We start from the raw sequence: 19,484 nt of genomic DNA, 5'->3' as shown, positions 1-19,484 counted from the left end.
ACGATCTTATTAGTATTTTTTCCATGGTTTCTCATACATATGCAATTAATTATATTTCTTCCTTTTAATTATATGTCCCTTTTTTTCTATCTAAGGTGAATAGAATTTTTTTTCTAAATATTTTTATTCCTTGAATTAAAATTGAATTTAAAAAAAAGTAATGTAATAGCTGGAAATCCCCGTTGATACCTCCCAGAATTATATTGCTGAAGCTCTAAATTCCAGTGATCTTCTGTTTTCAGCCTGAAATAAAAACTTCCCAGAAGGCGAATGTTTTAAGCAATAATTCTTCAAAGGAAAGGTAATAGAAGAGATTGCATATCTTGAAATCTCGATCAACAGCTAACCAGCATCCTATGCATCCGGCCTGTCCTCTTCCAGAGAAATCTCCCCGACGGAGGGATGTTTTCCAGGTGGCGCCTCACCCCCACGTGTGTTCTCCTCTGTCCGGAAGACACAATCCGGCAGTTGCCGGAGCGATGCCTTTCGATGAGGTGCTGCCCAACGCTGGGTCCAACGGAAGGTATCAGCACTTCTTGCTGTGGTTGGTCCTGCTTCCAGCCCAGCTTCCGTTCGGTTCTCACGGGTACAGTCAACTCTTGATGAGCTGGACCCCCGACAATTGGTGTCGAGTGCCCGAACTGGATGCCATAGCCAATGCCAGTAGTCACCTGTACATGAAACTAAGACTATACCTGGCACGTGAGTACAGGGATTGGGAATTGTTGTACAGCCAATGTACGTTGAATAGGACAGTATACGCTCAGGCTGTACATCAAGAGTCAGGCCATACTTTTCGGTGGAATAGTACGTCAAATACCGAGTTCATGTGTGACGTACATGGATGGTACTATAACAAGAGCTATCTGGGAGAGAATCTGAACACAATCGTTAGCGCTGTAAGTACACTTTGTGAGAAATTCTTGAACACTTATTGGATTATCATATATTTTGACATAAAAGATTTAATTGCTTGGCGCCCACTCGTTTCTCATAATATGAGACGAATAAATTTAAAGTATTCAATGATATATTTAGGGAGAGTTCGTGCATAGTATTAGTCCAAAGAAAATTTTTCATATAATTTAATAATTTCACAAATTTTCAGAATGTTTAAGTCCTGAGTTTCAATACATTATCATAAACAATTCATTTTATTTTTGCTTCACCTATTTGAAAATGTCATTCTAATGCTTTATTGAACGTTTTTTATGATTCTGATTCATAAAAATTTAGGTAATTTCAATTCTATAAAACTTAAATTATATGCTTGTTGAAAGTTAATTTAATTAAATCTTATATTTTAATGGTTCTATTTCTTCATGGAAGTATTAAATCTGCGAGAATATTTTTATCAATAACTTTTAATTCAATAGTACATAACTAGATATAAAAATAATTAGTAAAATAATTGACAATATGAATTTCAAATGCAAAGATATATGTTGTATCTAAAGATTTATTTTAAACTAGTTTTAAAGAAATATTAGCATATTTAATTATTTTTGTATATTTTGTTTGATTTAGATTATTTTTAATAAAAATAAAAGTAATTTTTTTTCCATTCGTACTTGATGCTGTAAAACCTTCAGGATGTAAATGAATAAATTTTATTATAATATGAATAAATTTTATTATAATATGAAAATATTTTATTATAATATGAAAGTATTTTATTAAGAATGAAAGTATTTTATTATAATAACTTCTAAATTTTATTGTACTAGGTATTTTTTGGAAGGGCATCAACTGTTCGTAACTTTTATAAACTTCAATACCGTCATTTTTAATATAAATTTAAAAATATCTTTTATGTAAATTTAACTCTAATATTTCTCTACGGGTATTTGAAACAAAATATTTATTTGATAAAGTTGAATTGGCGTATGAACGAAATCTTTAATTCTTTCGAATACATTTCAAAGTTTTTAGAATTTTTATTTCCTGTAATTTAAATATTTCACTTTTAAAATGAAATTAAACGTCCTAAATCGCTTTATCTAATATACTAATGTACTTTCTTATCTTATTACCATGTTGTTAATGTTATAAATAAATAATACCTTAGTATTTTATTTGTCGTATCTTATATAAAACAGTTCAATCTAAGGTGGGTTTTTTTTGCTTGTTAAGGTAAAATATTCAAGTCTTTGGAAAGGACTTCATCCATTTAGATCAGTTTACTGCAACTACTTTATTCACTTTTGAATATTTTTCATATTTTTCATGAAAAATAGCTTAGTAAAAATCCTGATCATAATTATAACAAAAAGTGAAAACCGTAAATGAAAAATGACACAACCTATTCCCCAATATTATAGAATGTTGTGGCGTATTGTATTATGTTCTTCAGTTTTCAACAGTGTTATGCAACGTTGCGAATATTGCTTAATATCATACAATATTTGAAAAAAAATATTAAGATCTTATCTTTATATCTTCTAATTTGTTTAGCCGATTAACTGTAGTTTGGTATGTAGTTTAGTTAGATATTAATTTGTTTTGTTAATTCAAATAAAATGTCATAAAAAACATTAGGGATTGAGCGTCAAATATTTATCGAATTATATCATCTGTTAAAGATTTAATTTTGTATGTTACATGAAAAATATGATACACGAACCATAGATGAGAGGTAAAGATTGTGTCCTTTAGTAACTAAGCTAGTAAAATAAGGAATAAAGAAAATTATTTAAATTTTTTCCTATGCCGTTTACTACTCATTTTTAATTTTTGAAACAATTATTTTTAAAATTTATTTTAGAAAAAAAATGAAGTTCTTCAAAAACACTTGTATTCAAATTCATGTAAAAAAGTAAATTAATAATTAAATTTAAAAAAAATTTGTGAAAATATCTAAATAATTCAAGAAAACTTTCGGCCAAATTCAGCAAATGCTACATGCAGCCTGGAAAAAAAACAGGCTGAATATATTTTAGTAATATTTAACAAATGCATAGTTATTGCGATATTAATAACATATTATTCAAATAAATACATCAAATTAAGATTCTGAAGCTTGAATGCGGATAGACCTTTTGGAGATATAAAGGAAGAAATGAAGTTCTACAAATTTAGAGAGTCAATCATAGACTAAAATTATTATTAAATTATTACTTTGTATTATTAGCAATAATTTATAGCAAGACGATGCAATAATTTCTCCCACTTTTCACATCTCCTGTATATCATTGAAAAATGTTGTTCTCTTGAGTCTATTATTTCTTCCTCTTCTGATCAAAACTCTTCTGCAGTCTTTTGCTAGGACACAGCGAGCTGGGTCTTAAGTTCTTGGTCAATTCTGGCTATGTTTTTCCAGAAGCTCACCGATGTTGTTGCTATCCATCACTAATCCCAAATTTTTGCCCAGCCACAAAATGTCGTGGATTAAGGCTCCACGGGCACTTGTCCAGAATCTTCGGAGTTGCATTTGACAACTCTATCTGGCCAAAGTTATTTCCATTTAGAACAAGCACTTAATACACAGACTAATACAAGCCACTACATATGACGTGACAATGTCTCCTCGCCACTCGTTCTACGAAACACCGCTCGTTAAACGAGTCACTTTTTTAATATTTTATGTTGCTCATTTTGTAAATCACCCGTTATGCAAAGTGCTGTCTAAATGAGGTTTAGTATATAAATTATGATATCTGGATAGGTGATGTTAACTATTTATTTCAATAATATTTTGAGTAATGGCACAAATTTAAGCATATTTATCAATTCAATTCAAACAAATGTTTCCTTCCCAAATCATAGTATATATGATATGGCGTGATCTAATATCGTTCAACATGATACAATAAAAATAATGTTGGTCAGGATCAACAGAAAAGTGTGCAATATCGCACAAAATTATATGATTCTTCATGCACCATAGAATTGCTAAAACCTGAGGAACTGAGAAATGGCGATTCTATAGTAAAATAAAAGCTTATAAGGTACAATATATTGTAATCAACATTAAATGAACTTGTAGTGAAGGAAATAGTAAGTGATTTACTTCATGAGAATACAACAAGATTAGAACAGTCCTTACAATCAAACATAATTCAATCACGATCGGTAACTATACCGGTCGTCACTCAATCGTGAAAGATTTAGATATACCAGAATCGACAAAATATAATAAATAGTATATCTCCTTCGGCTAAAGCAGATTTGATTAATGTCCAGTGCTGTTGGTATGCTGTTGTGAATGATTCCGTCAGCGATTTGTTACTTTTGCCATAAAGGATGTACAATGACTCAAGAGGAGATAAAGTTGGATGATTCTTTCGCTGGAAATCGAAACAAATCACAATAATTCGTTGTGCTCAGGGATTAAGAAACAAATAATGAATGGTATAGGAGCGCTGAATAGTATATTTCCGATATTTCCCCCATATCTTAGTAAAGACGGATAGAATGGTCATAATGAATTTCCCTATATTCGTCAGTTTATTTCGGTACATAAATATATTTATAGCTGTTATTTGATTGCAGAAGATATATGGTTTATGATTTCAGGAAAAGCAGAATAAGAGTAAAAGGAAATTGTAAGGATTTTTTTCCGTACTAAGAAAAACATGAATTCATGATATTTCAAACTATAATATATACTTCCTATAATACTTCAAATTTCGAAAAGGCCATTTATTGGAAGTCAAAGTCTTTTTTTTTATTATTTATAAAGATTCGTAAATACATACAGGGTGATACAAAACTTTTTGTTGAAATTTCGTGAGAAGGTAGGGAATACGTCGGGAAATCAATTTCACATGGTAAAGTATGTCCGCTAACGTCATCTGCATAGATAAAAAAGACAAGTGAAGTGAACACAAGTAAATAGTATAGTTAAGTGGTACAAGTAGTAGTACACACTACAGTGGTAGTGTGATTTTTATTCTAACAAGGTAAAGTACATAATAAGTACACATAAGGTGCTGAAATTGCGACTATTTACATCACCGTTGCATTGACCGCTGAATATTTTCAAAAAATGCTTGGCATATTACGGACACTATGCCACCATTCTTACAACGATGTCCATATCACCGTCGACGAGGGTCTCATACAGTTGATCTTTCATGACCTCCTACAAAAAAAAAACATGGGTCAGGTAATCACGCGCAACAAATATGCTATGGGCTGCAGCCCCGCCATGTTGATACCCCATATCATGGCGGATATGCTCAGGGACAGCGGCAAAAAAGTTAATTACATTGTCTCCATAATTATTAAGTATTTCTGGCTGGTCGGTTGGGACGGTAACAAGTAAGGTCCCAACAAACAGTGACCACTGATTCCAGCCCACTCATTCACGGCAAAATCATGTTGCGCAGAGTGACTTCTCGTACCAGACTCGACTTACAGCGGAAGTGGTCGGCGATGCTATTCACTGGTTGAGTACAGATAGCGCCCTCTACAAGCGCATGCTTAAATTTGCGGGCATAATTTCCTGTGTGAAAGCGGTTTCCTCGCGTAATCCCTTCCTCCCCACGAAATTTGAGCTATAAGTTTTGAATCCCCCTGTAGAAGTTATTGTTGTCAATATTCAAATAATATTGACTGCATAAATAGATCATTGCTGATTTATAGATATTACACTGTGGTACTCTTGTATTTCATTTAACTTATGATATACATTTAAGTGGAATAAAGTTTTGATGTGCATTTAATGTATTCATTTCTTTTCATCAGTTCACTGGAAATAAGATCCTTTTATTGGTTCTTTTTTGTACCTGGGGCTATATGCTCTACTGTAAAATGATTTCTTTTTACATACCGGATATATTTCTTCTAGCTTCTTTTATGAATTTAGAATCGTTCCGCCTATGAAAAAAAAATCATAATATAGAATTCAGTTTCTGCATTATTAATTCATCTAGATTATTTATATATCAACAATAGATAATAACGTGCCCGTCATTTCTATTCTCTTTGCTCTTTTTTTTTTAAAAAAAACTAAACATGAATTAAAGATCGGAAATGGCAAACACAGTAAGTCACAATATTATTACTTAAGTGTATTATTGTTATATTAAGTTCATTAAATATCTTTTGTATCCCATGCAAATATTACAGGAAAACTAAAAACAAGTTTTAGTCTGATTTTGACACTTACCGTATTTTCCGTATAAAAGATACTTCCTCATTTTTCACACCAGGGATTCTTGTGGCATCCATAATAGTATACTCTTCAGTTCACACATGGTGATATTTAAGTCATTGGACATATATCGAGATAATTTTCGACTACCCAGTGGAAGGATTCTCCGCTGCAGATAGCGAATTTTGCTGATCATGAAATTTGGTGGGTCATGACCAGATTTTCTTAATTGTATGCACATCTTTTTACAATGTGTCAACATTTCATGTGGACTTAGGATCTTCATAACATCCCACAATAGACAAATTTTTTATTAAATTATATTCATTAATATTTTTCATAGAATTCACTAATATTCAACACAAAATATCTTGTTTAAAGAAAGTTACCATTGGTTTTAGGTAAAATTTAATTTACATATTACAGAGGATTTCAAATATATAGGATGTAATATTTTAAAGTCGGAAAATCCGTGAATCGAAATATGTTGCCCTTTACTCATTTTCTTAACTACAGATCTTCGTATTTACTACATTTTAAAACCGGAAAAAAAAAGATAATTTTTGTTACTTATTATATTTTTAGTCTACAATTCACACAAGTTTATATATACTAATTTTAAAAAAATACACTGGTACTAATTTTAATTATAGAATTTATATACAGTACACTCCCGATTATCCTCGGAATTGGGTGGCGCGGTCGCCGCGGATAACAAAAATCGCGGATAATCCGAAAAAAGCTAAAAACGAGTATAGCAAAAGAGAAAACAGTCATTCCAACTTTGAAAAATCGTTTTATGTACATTAAAACGTAAAATAAACAGCAGGAAATGTTTAACTAACGCTTAATATTTTAGTATATCACTCAAAACTAACCTAAAATGCATTTTGTTAATGAAAACAGAAAAGTGCTTTGTACTTACGAGAGGCGTCAAGGATGCACAGAAAAATTAATACATATGTACTATTTTAATACTATAATGTATTATGTAATTACAAAAGCATAACTGTAAAACTACACCTTTTTGAAGAAATCAGTCATTTGTGTTTGCTTCTTGCTTTGGAAGCATTTTCTCTTTGCTTGGAAGCAAAAACAAACACTTAGTGCGGCAGGCGCGGATAATCGGGAGTCTACTGTATTTGAATCTTTCTTCTTAAAAACACCACCATCCTGTAAGTTTGTTATTTCATATCCTCTAGATTATTTTCTTTTCTCATTACATTCACTTTATAGTTGGTGGGGACAGTAATTTCGTCTATAAAATTGATAATTTAGTTATTAATTCGTAACTAGGGAGGTTCGGTCTGTCAGACCGCTAAAGATGGATTTTCGATCACCACTATTCTATTTTTAATTCAATCGAATGGATTGACCTGTAGCTTCCAGTTTCGTGACCTTCATTACACGTAAACTTTTTCAGCCGGTTTCATTGGATGATTTTTTTTAATATTTCAGCTATTTCTTAGTACGACGTCTGTGAGACGTCCCTTTTAGTGTTCCGGTTTTATACAAAGCTTATCAGATGGCTCTAAAACTTGATATTTGAAACACCGTGTAAGCTATCCTCGTTAAAAAGCAGAGTTCCAAAGACTTTTAAATGAAGCAGAAAGTTATTTTAGTGATGTGGATAACTGTCTAGAAAATTTTTTCGATGAAAATTCTCATTCGGCTGATTCTGATATGTATCTTCAAATATAATTCATTTTTCTACTTATAATGTATCTTGAAAAATTTCTAAAATATATTAATATACCAAGAGAAATATCTACAGAATTTATAAGCTTATTTTTATTTGTACTTAACATGTATGCTGGAAAACCGATGATGCTAATAAAAAAATGGGTGAATTTTACTCGTCATATTTTTTATTTTTCATCTGATTGTTGAATTTTTCCTAATATTGTTTTCTATACACCTTTGTATAATGGAAAAATATATATGATTTTAAAAAAATAATAAGTAATATGTTTTTTCAAGTATATTATTTGTTGTGACATGTAATTTGAGAAGAAATATGTATGTTCCAACGCAATACTTTTTTCAAAGATAATATATTTTTTAAAAAAATCTAAAACATATTTATATATCAAGAAAAATATCTGTAGAATATACTGACAAATTTTCATACTAATACTTTTATTAGAAAATTTAATTTGAGTGTAAAGAAAATGCGGTCTCCTAGACCGTACCTCCCCAGTTATATCCTAAATTTTCACCTCCTCAGTTAAGGGTTAATTGCGTAAAGAAATTGTTCTTGGCCAATAATTTCTTTATTGACTAAATATCAACTAAAATAATTTAATGTTCAACGATTTCCAGCCTTGTATGTTCAGCGATTTTAAGTCACGCGAAGCGCATAAGTTGATGAAAATTCGTTCGGACATGATATCCATAGCCATTAATCTTGCATTTGAAAGCTTACGCTCACATGATCAGGTGCAGCTTCACTAAGCAATCACCTGATCTTGTGTGAGTTATTAATGAGTAACATGTGCGTAGGTTAAAGGCTCAAGGCTCTTTACCACTCGGTTGCATAGTTCTAAAGGGATGGATGATTCGCATTTGTATCACGAACTGATCTTCAAATCAAAACTAAGCCAATTACCTATTATTAACAGCTCTCGTGAAAATATTTAAATGTTGTAATTATGTAGAAAGTATCAAATACTTTGTTTAAAAAGAGTATTTACTCTCTTCTATAATGTTTCAACATGTATATGAAATGATATATTCAAGCAAGAATAAATCATGAAAGTAAAGGTGGTGAAAATTCTGCATGGCTTTTGCTACATCCCGATTAATATCGCATCGGTTATTTTTATATAGATACTTCATATGTTATCTTTCAGAATAAAAATTTGTCTACATTTTCGTATATAAAGAAATAAAAAATATATGCAAAAAAAGCAAAGATATTATTCAGATATGCAAGTTACCAAATGCCGAAAATTTCCAGTGTTGTTGATCTTCAAAAGTTATGTTTGATATTATAATTGTTTGCCAGTCTTTTTATGGGTGTTTTTGTCTAAGCAATATTTGCAACACACACAGAATTATATAGCATCAATTTTTTCATAAAATTCGATAATATTATTTATCTTTAAATGATCAGTTCTTGTATATATGTATAAAAATGGATTCCGTGTATATCAGAAACTGCTCTGACGAATTGGGTGAAATTTTATATTTAGATAAGATTTAAGTTTATCTATATCTTATCTTTTTCCTGAATAAATGCGATTTTACACACACACAAAAATCTTTTTTTAATAATTAACTGATATTGCCTCTTTCTATCTGCTTTCATGCTGACAATGACATTTAGCACCACCTCGTAAATTTCAGCTGTACTTGCACTGTGTACTTGCACAAATATATAAGTAATGATAAACTGTAAACTGAATACTGTAATATAGCAGATGCTTTCGAGTAACATAATAAATTAAGTGCATTCATGATTTTTTTTTATTTTAATGACCAGTTTGTATGTAGAGATCAGTGATATGCAAATTGAAAAATATTAGTATGTAATCAGTATATGATTCATGCGTAAATATTTTTTCCAAACAAACACAATTTTATAAAAATAGGTCAGGCGCTACGTACATATATAAATATAATTTAGCAAAAAATGTAAGATGATGGAATAATTATTCGTGCTTGATTTGTAGACCAATTAGTTTATCAGCAAAAGATTCTGGATTACTTCTCTCATTCCAAAGAATTTTTGAGTTTATGTATCTTAGAATAATAGACCACTCAGTTTCTCTTTCAAAGATAAGAACATTCTCTTACCTCCTTTAAAACTGCAATGACAGTCTGTGTTCCTTAAAAGCTGACATATAAAAAAAGGCCCCCTTTTAAATGATGACTATTAAGTAGATGTAAGTTCGGACAACCTTTGAGAGTCTTCAGAAATCTCCTTACATCCTTCCAAACATTTTTGAGTGAACTATTGTAAATAAAAATCCACGCAGATCGGGCATAAATGCATCATATTTAATAAAATTTGGATGAAATTTCACAGTGGTATCCAGGAGTCTCAGGCTCCCGTCATAGTTTTGTTGAATGGTTGCTTGGAGCATTTCAACATTGATAGATATAGACCTGTATATAAGTACAGAAACGTTTTGCTCTGAATCTAAATACAATTTCTATAAAAAGTAAAATTTGACAACAGTGTTAAGATTTAGAAAATAATCGGCATTAAAATTTCAGATAAAAAATACACATGACAAATTATGTTCATGTCTATACGTATAAAGATAAATATTTCATAGATATGGTTTTTTTTATATAAATCTGCAATTTTTGTAGAATTATGATAAAATTAGACATAAATCCTATATAGGACAAGATGTCCCTTCAACTTTTCTATATCAAAAATTATTTAACAGGAAAATTAATTAAAAGTTTAATATTTTTCAGCTATACATTTAAAAAAATATTTTTTCAGGAAAATTGTTTTTAAATTTTTAAGCTCTAAGCGTTAACTTTTTAATCATGAAAATTTTACTTAATTACAATTTCTCAATTTTTTTATATTTTTTTAAAATTTAATTTTTTGAAAAATATGTAATAATGATTTATTATCATAATAGAATGCAAACCAATTCCATTGTCCAATCAACATATTCATAGTATGCTTTTTAATAGCTTTATAATTAGGATAAAAAAAATGTTTTCTCATGGCAATAGCTTAAAAGTAGAATTTTAACTTATACTTTTATTTCATAGTAAATTCTTTATTTTTTAAAATTTATATACGCAGTAATCTATAGTAGACTCATTTCGTTAAATTCATATTTTTCACTCTTATCAAATAATAATTATTATATAATAGGATTAATGGCTTAACATGACATTATTCCTGGTACAAAAGATGATTGTAAAAAATGATTAGTCTGTTTATGAATCCGGGATAACCTGTTTGATAGGGCGGTGGACTCGCATTCATTAGGTTGTGAGTTCGAACCCCGCCAGCCTAAGACTCCGCGCGTGTGTGTGTGTATATGACTTGGCTAGTGCAATTATAAATCTGTCGTCGTCACAAAGTCCTCCATGACGAGAGTAATACCACTGGGGGTAATGGTTCAGAGGTGATCGTTCTCTGATTCAGGTCTAAATTATGATTGGTGAATCAAATGCATGAATGAGTTGTGACGTAATAGAGTTGTGACGCGTCAGTAGCTAAGCTAAGTCGTACTTAGGGATTGCAATACCGGTATACCGGGGTATCGAATACCGGTATTTTGAGCCATTTTACAATTTCGTAATACCGGTATTCACAAGTTTAAATGCCGGTTTTTCGGTGTTTACTAGAAATTTTTAAAATTGTCTCCACAATATGTTCAGGGATAGCCAACATAGCAAAATAGTATACGTTTTTGTTTTTATGTCTCCATAACAAGCAAAATTAATTAGCTAATTAATGGCTTAATTAATTGCTTAAATCTAAATTAGCGAAACATGGATTATACCTGAAAGAAAATATTGTATCCATAACGACTGATGGAGCAACAATTATGAAAAAAGTTGGAAAGCTGATTGGTGCAAATCCATTGTGCTATGCACATGGAATTCAATTAGGAGTAATAGATGTATTATACCAAAAAAATAAAGAATAGAAGAATCCAAATATTGTGTTTATAGAAGCTCCGGATTCCGACATTGAAGAGAGTAAGAGGGAAAGTGATATTGACAATGAAGATAATGACAATGTAATTGTGGAAGTTGATATTGCTAATGAGGATGAAATATTAACCCTTCAAGAATTTCTTCCTATAATTTATAAAGTTCGAAAAATTGTTAAGATATTTAAACTTTCCCCTACAAAAAATGCCATATTATAAAAATATATACTAACTGAAAATAAAACAGAATATATGTTAATAATAGATTCTAAGACCCTTGGAACAGTTTACTCCTGATGAGGGAACGGTTTTTGAAATTTAGAAATCCAATCCAAAAAGCAATAATCGACTTAAACCTGCAAATTAATTTTTCAGAAAGTGAATTCGACTTAATATCCAGAACTATATCAGCCCTACTTCCAATAAAACTGACTATTGAGGCATTATGTCGGAGAGATTTTAATTTATTAACAGCTAATGCAACAATAAATTTCATGTTGCAATCATGAAAGAACAGCACACATCACTATCTGAAGAATTATATATTACATTAAAAAATCGCACAGGAGAAAGGCATACCGAAATAGAAAATGTCTTATGGTATTTGCATAATTATAATGATTTTAAAAATGAAAATGAAAAAGAAGGAAAGAAAATAATCAATTCAAATCTGATTAAGTTTATAGTAAATGTTCTTACAATTTTTTACCCACAAACCTATCCTTATTCAGAAGAATTCGGCTCAGTTATCGAAGATTATGATGACACTAATGTCGATAGTGAAAAGGAACTGTCTCTGGAAACAAAAATTAGAATTAGCGATAAATAAAAAAATAAAAAATTCAACGAATCAAAATACAATACAGAAATCAGCTATATCCAAAACCATCCGACGAGAAATCGATTTATTTGAAGATGAGGGATTTAGAGGTAAATACTTGGAAAAAGTATAATGCGTATTGCTAATAGTATCACCAACTAGCGTAGATGCCGAAAAAGCGTTTTCGACAGCTGGTAATTTTTACACGAAATTACTTTTCAGCTTTTAATGACAGTACAATTGATGCATCATGTTTTTTAAGATCACATTTCAAAAATTTGTAATAGTACCACAGACTGAATAGTGATATTTACACTTTTTTGTGATTTAAATAAATAAGTTGTTCCTTTACTTTTTTGTGATTCTTTATATACTGTTATAATTTATAAGTTTCATATTATTTTTTGTGATATTTACACTCTCTTATAAAACTGGCAAATAAAACAAATAAACACCTGTGTTTTCTTTCTTTTTCTAAAATTTATAATACCGGTATCCCGGTATTAAGATCTAAAAAATACCGAATACCGGTATTGAAATTTTGGTCCGGTATTGCAATCCCTAGTCGTACTCTTGGCCCTTATAATTTTAAATTTCTAAAAAAATGATCCGATATCGAAAAAAAGAAACTACTCAGGAGAAGTTTACTATGCTGTATACTGTAACTTGTTAGAACTATGTCAAATTTTAAGAAAAATCTATTAATGGAAAGTCTAAATTCTTTTGCAATTCTTAATCGTTTTTCTTCAATGCCAGACGAAGCTAAAGGCAACATGCGCCCTATGGCTGGGATATGTGGTAAATGATATAATCCCCAAATAAATAGATGACTATGCTGAATAATATCTAATACATTTATTTACAAACAGAATCACTTAATTCCAATTAAAATGATATAACTCAGAATTCGCCTTGGTATCTCAATATAAATGTCTCACAGACTTCGGCATCGATAGCCGAAGTCAGCTTAATCCAGTCAATTTTGCTAGGATAACATAATCCAAAAAAGGATCAAAGTAGAAATAGAGCAGAAGTTGCTAACACGAAGGTGAAGGTTCCTCTTAAGACTTCACTATAAATACACATCTCTGATGTCTGATGAAATTACTAACAGAGCATTCAAATTTAGACCGGCAGAACGGTTGATAATATTCAGATTCGATTTCCTATTTCTGAACCGCTACAAAGTATGGTCAAATAATACATGTGGTTACTCCGGTATTCGAAAAAAATAAAGAATGAATGGCATAGTTCCCGAAAAAGGATTAGTAGGAACTATAGTTGACTCCTCGGCCACGATGCAACACCTCCCGTAGGATGCAATATTGGAGTGGGAAGCCATCTCCAAACCATTCCTTATTCACTATGGCAGCGAGAACCAACTACCACGCAGAAAGCTTCTCATCTCTATTTCCACGGGGAGAGGATTATGAAAAGATACGATAAAATTTAGAATTAAGTAGTAGAACTTTCTGAAATTACAATAAGACCTATTGATAACAAATTTCTCATAAATAAATATTTTGCAATCGTTATACAAGCTTATAAATTTTCGGGTTCTCTAGGTAAATAAGTTTAGAACTCTTGGTTTAGTAATTAAAAATTAAGAACTCTTTTCTGCATCAATTAATTTCCATATAAAGCATAAATTAATTTTAGTTTAAATTTTGTTAGAGCTTTATGAGAACATCTTGAGTTTCAGAATATGCCAAAATACACCATTTTTGCAGTTTATTATAAAATAATAACCAAAAAATGTTTGCATAAAGTGACTGATGAAGAAGATAAGACTTTCGTTTTTAGTTTTTAGAAACTTTAGTTTTTGAATTATTTATAAAAGTACAAAGAGTAATGAAAACAGAGTTTTATCTAAGATTAATCATTTGATAATAAATCATTAAAGAAGTTTATCTCTGAAATTTCACCATATTTTTCTTACGTGTGATATAGATTTTCCCTCGTTAAAAAAACTATATTTCTGAAGCGGATGTGTATTATTTTAAATGCAGATATTACTGTGACAAAGTTGCTTTTTTTTCATTTTTCATGCTCGAAGCAAATTTTATATGTATATCTTTAAATACTTTCAAATAAATTATATTCTAATTATTATTTTTCACGTTTTATACTCTTTGAAATTCAGCGTACCGCAATTTCAGGTCATCTTATAAATTGATAATCAGATAAGAAAAATATTGACATGAAACTTGTTTCAAAATATGAAAATAGCAGATTATTTGATCCACATAATTTGAGAAAATTAAAACTTTGTTTTATATATTTTTGTGCACTACGCATAGTTATTTAAAATTTGTTTTAATGAAAAAATAAATGCTTGAAAAATATTTTACAAAAAACTATGCGTAGTGCACATAAATTTTGTACGAACCCAAATTAGGTACAGAAAACGCACAGAACAAGCCCTCAAGTATACGACTCAAAATTATATTTAATGATGTATAGATCGGAAAACGATTGAAAATAACAGCAATTGGTTTTGCAAGCAATTTGGATCCCTTGGATAATGAGTTGCAATGAGGGTCAATAGCATTTCTTTCAAGAAAAAGGAAGTTAGAAAGCAAGATAGTCCAGAAAATGTTGATTTAAAAAATAGTAGATGCGAGAGACTCAAAATTATTCTAAGCCGTATACAAATAAAAAAAAAAGACTAAAAAAGCAATAATGCTTGTTAAGAATATTGTATATTCCTAAAACATTAAATACTGTCAATTCATATGAATCAGAATTTCAAGTAATAAAAATAGCAGTAATGGAAATTAATTAGTTAATTAGTAAAAGAAAATGGGCTTTCAGGTATGCATAGGGATTTCATCGAATAATTGTGGCTTAAAAATCAAAACATCTGACGTCATTGATGACCAGCTAAAATTTGGTATCAAGGAACTTAAAATAATGAAAATAATCAATCGATTCTATGCTATTTTTTGAGAGAAAAAATCATAATTGCTGTAATAAAAAATTTATTGTTCATTGCCAGAAAGTATTTTACAGAAAAGATCCATTCACATCATCTTTAGTAAAAATATCAAATGCTTTCATACTGCTTCATTTTCCATGAAATTCAAAATTCTTACAATTTTACGTTTTAAAACATCCGCATTTTTAATTATTTCGCTAATTACTATTCAATTTACTCTGTTAAAAACCAGAAATGAAAATTCTTTTGGTTTTAATGAAAAAAATAATAATTTTTACAAATTCCGTTTTGAAGTTAACTGCATTTTTGGAAACATAACCAAATTAATGAAGCATTATAATATCTCGTCCTTATAATATGGAATAAAAATAATGCATGGATTAACGGACTAATAGTTTCTAGCAATTTTTTCCCCTTTCTTGTCAATGCTAATTTCATTTATAATAACTCTCCAGAAATTGGGTTAGCTTTCAGTTCATTAGACAGAACATAAACTTCTATGACCACAATTTTATGCACAGCTGGCAAAAGAAGTAGAGAAAAACCAAATGATGGATGGTACAAAAAAATTTCAATTTATTCAGTAAGTCAATCTTTATAAAGAAAAAAACCAACAAAGAAATGAATAAAATGAATGAAGGAAGTTACTTTTGCATAACAAGCAACAGAAAATGAAATTAAACCACGCATCGTTGAAATCTTCCTGATTAAATTTCATTCCATTTCGGTTTCATTCCTCTAAACGAACCCTTCTTTGGAAACTACTTCTATTAACTTCAGACTTTTTAAGCATACACTGAAACCAGTTGCATAAACGCATTCGATGAGAAGGGAAAAACCAATTTTTTTTTTGTGGAATTTTAATTTGTGTTTTGCCCATGCTTTACATATCCAAACTCAGTAGAAAAGTTTAATTATCATTTAGCGAGATTTCAAGCTACTTTTTTTTCCCCTGAACATAGTCAAGATGGTTCAGAATTTTAATCACACATTTTTTTTCTGTTTCTGTTTTAGACTCAAAACTCAGCGCTATAATTAACACCATGTACTTTGAACATTTTTACTCTTTTTAAGATCACTAACATTTTTTTTTATTGTTCTTGCACGCATTATCTTAAGGTACGAATAATGAATTCTTAAAGACACCTGGTGTAACTCTAATGCACACATCGCCATTAATGGTCACTTCGATCAAAATTTGCAAGTAGCTATTTTTTTTTAATTATATTTTCCTTGATAAAATTTAAAATCACAATATTTATCATTCAAAATTTTTTACTAACCGTCGTATGTATCTGAATCTTCATTAATATAACATTATTAGGATTGTTTTTATACAAACGGATGTGATCACATGATAGATAAGTAAGTATTTGTTTTGTCAGTTATTTCAAATGAAAATATTATAATATTTCAACTTCTGAAACTATTAATTCCATAAAACAAATCGAGATAACGGTAAGCATAAACTAAATTAATATTTAAAAATTGTGATCCCACAGGATCAAAGTTTGGGTTTCAGAGCCAAAGAGATCCAATCCAAATTCAGAAAAATTAATGTTCTGGACCCAAATTAATGTATTAGAACCTAATACCTAAAGTCAAATATCTTCAATCAATATACCGTATAATATCTTATTTAATCTGAAATAATTTTTTAATGAACATTCACACTGGCTTTACCATCCTTCTTTGGTCCTTGTTCAAAATGTCTTATTTAAACTTGCATAACTTCCTAATAAAACCAGATTCAATTATCCTAAATAATTTTATAAAAAAGCATATTTTTCTATTTGTTGACCCCTTTATTACTAAATTGTTTGTTTCAGATATGTTTAAAATTGCTTAGCATTTTTAATTTTTATGATAAATGGTTTTTCAATAAAAAAGTTATAAAATTATTTTTTGGGTTTTGATACAGCATAATGCCATATCATTTCAGATAAAAAAAATTAGAGATTAGATTCATTAATAATATCTATCGACAGTTTTTTTGTAAGCCATAAACATGCATAAAAAATATAATTTTACATTCCGAAACATTATAGTGAAATAAATTCAAAACATTGTAATGGCTGTTTTGTATTCGTTCCAAAATGCTTAACTGGTTATAATATATTTTAGTATTTTATTATTATATTAAAGTAACTTTAAATAATTCCTGTTTATCATTTTGTGATATCAAATTTATTTCTTTTCGCGTCTTAAACTGTTATATAATGTAAAGTGTTTTATCCACTTGCTTATTAGTTCAAGAAGAAAGACTAATTTAATTAGTCTTTCTTCATGCATGCATTTTAATCTGCCTATCCAAAACCTTTAATTGAAGAAAAATTTGGTTCATTTTTAAAACATACTACTTTTTCATCTGGAAATTAATATAAAATTTATATTCATTTAATGACAAAATCCTCTTTAATTTTTCTGACTAAAATAATTACAATACTATTTTGTGTGCTTTGGTTTTCTAAAGCTGGATCTTTTATTTCATTAAATTAGAAAATTCTTAAACAGGCTGATATATTGTAAAATCTACAAAAAAAAAAAAAAAATTGTACTTTTATCATTCATCAGAATATATTCAAATTATTCCAATAATTTTTTTGAATTTGCAATTGTGCAAAAGTAGTAATTATTTTAATTAAAATATATTAACTAAAACATATAAATTTTATTCAGGTAACAAACTGAATAATTAAATCTTCAATATTTTTATTTTGTTTCACAGTATAAAAATATTCTGAAAAAATTATGAAAATTTCGATTACAAAATATAAATACGTTTTAAGTTTGAAAAATGTGTAAAATTCAATTCAAATTTCAATTTAAAAATATAAAAATAGTTATCTCCTAATATTTTAAATTTATATAAAATTGGAATTTTAAAACGTAAGATAATATATAAAATATTATGTCTATTCTTTTCACAGTACTTTTTATAGTACATTTAGCCCTATTCCAGTTTATTTACTTTATGGTTATTAATCTTACCAATTAATACAGACCAAACATGGACGACGTCTTGACCATTTCTTCCCTCTTAGCTGAAGTTAATGAATTCGCTTGCGGTTCGATAGTACAGCATTTAATTACTCATGTAAATGCGCTGTCAGTGAGGCTTGTAAGGTGAAAAGTAACATCATGTTTCTTGAATTTTCTTTTAAAGTGTGTGGAACTTTTTAAATGACGTCTACTACTTATGGTTTCCAATAATACTCTTCTCTTGTTCGGTATATTTTTCTAAATTTAGCATTTCTTGAAGTAGTTCAGCGAACGGTGAGTTGAATAAGTACTGCATTCCTAATTACATGTATTCAGGCTCATTGGAAATTCTGGTTTTCTGCTGAATTAAACAGCTTTAAATATGCATACATTTCCAGTGTATTTTCTCTTCTAATTTAATATATGCATTGCTTTTCATGTTCTTCATTGTTTCCATATCTCAGTACATTTTCAATCTGGTCCGCATTATCTGAGATCTTATTGCGGAGGAATGTAGATTAGCTTTATTTCTTGGATGGATACCTAAAGGAAATTTTTACTGAATAGTTTCCAGAAATGAATTTTGTTATGAAGTCTGCATATGGTGCGTTATATTCCATGAATTATTGTTTACATTATATGTAAAGTTTTAATTTAATTATAAGTTCTGTTTCGAGAAATATTCGCATTACTTAGCCTTTCCCTGCCATTTACATGTTATTTACTCTCGATAATATCTTTATCATGAAAATTTCCCAACTAATTTTTTTGCATTTCTCCCAATTTTATTTTATTATTATTATATTATGTTCAAAATCGATGATGTGTTGTCGTGAAATCGGTAACTTCTGAAACAACGTGAAAAATGTTTAAAAAGATAACAGTTTTCTAATTTTTTTCACCTACATGAAGCCATAGAAATTGTTAAATTTTCTACGTAGTATTACATATTGAAAAATTAGTAAAGTTCCTTTTTTTTCTTTGATTTTCTTGTTTTAATAAAATAATCCA

The 19,484-nt window shown here is 29.3% G+C and overlaps 1 protein-coding gene across 1 annotated transcript in view; it reads left to right on the top strand.

Moving 5' to 3' along the window:
• Nucleotides 1-356: 356 nt before the first annotated feature.
• Nucleotides 357-19,484, top strand: part of LOC129962912 (beta-alanine transporter-like) — a 291,453-nt gene continuing 272,325 nt past the window's right edge. The window contains exon 1 of the mRNA XM_056076915.1: nucleotides 357-899. Within this exon, the coding sequence (XP_055932890.1) occupies nucleotides 357-899 (543 nt within the window). The remainder of the gene's footprint in view (nucleotides 900-19,484) is intronic.

This window comes from Argiope bruennichi, chromosome 3 (genome assembly GCF_947563725.1).
Source record: "Argiope bruennichi chromosome 3, qqArgBrue1.1, whole genome shotgun sequence".
NCBI lineage: Eukaryota > Metazoa > Arthropoda > Arachnida > Araneae > Araneidae > Argiope > Argiope bruennichi.
Note: the sequence above shows the minus strand (reverse complement) of the source record. Positions and strands in the feature narration are given on the sequence as shown.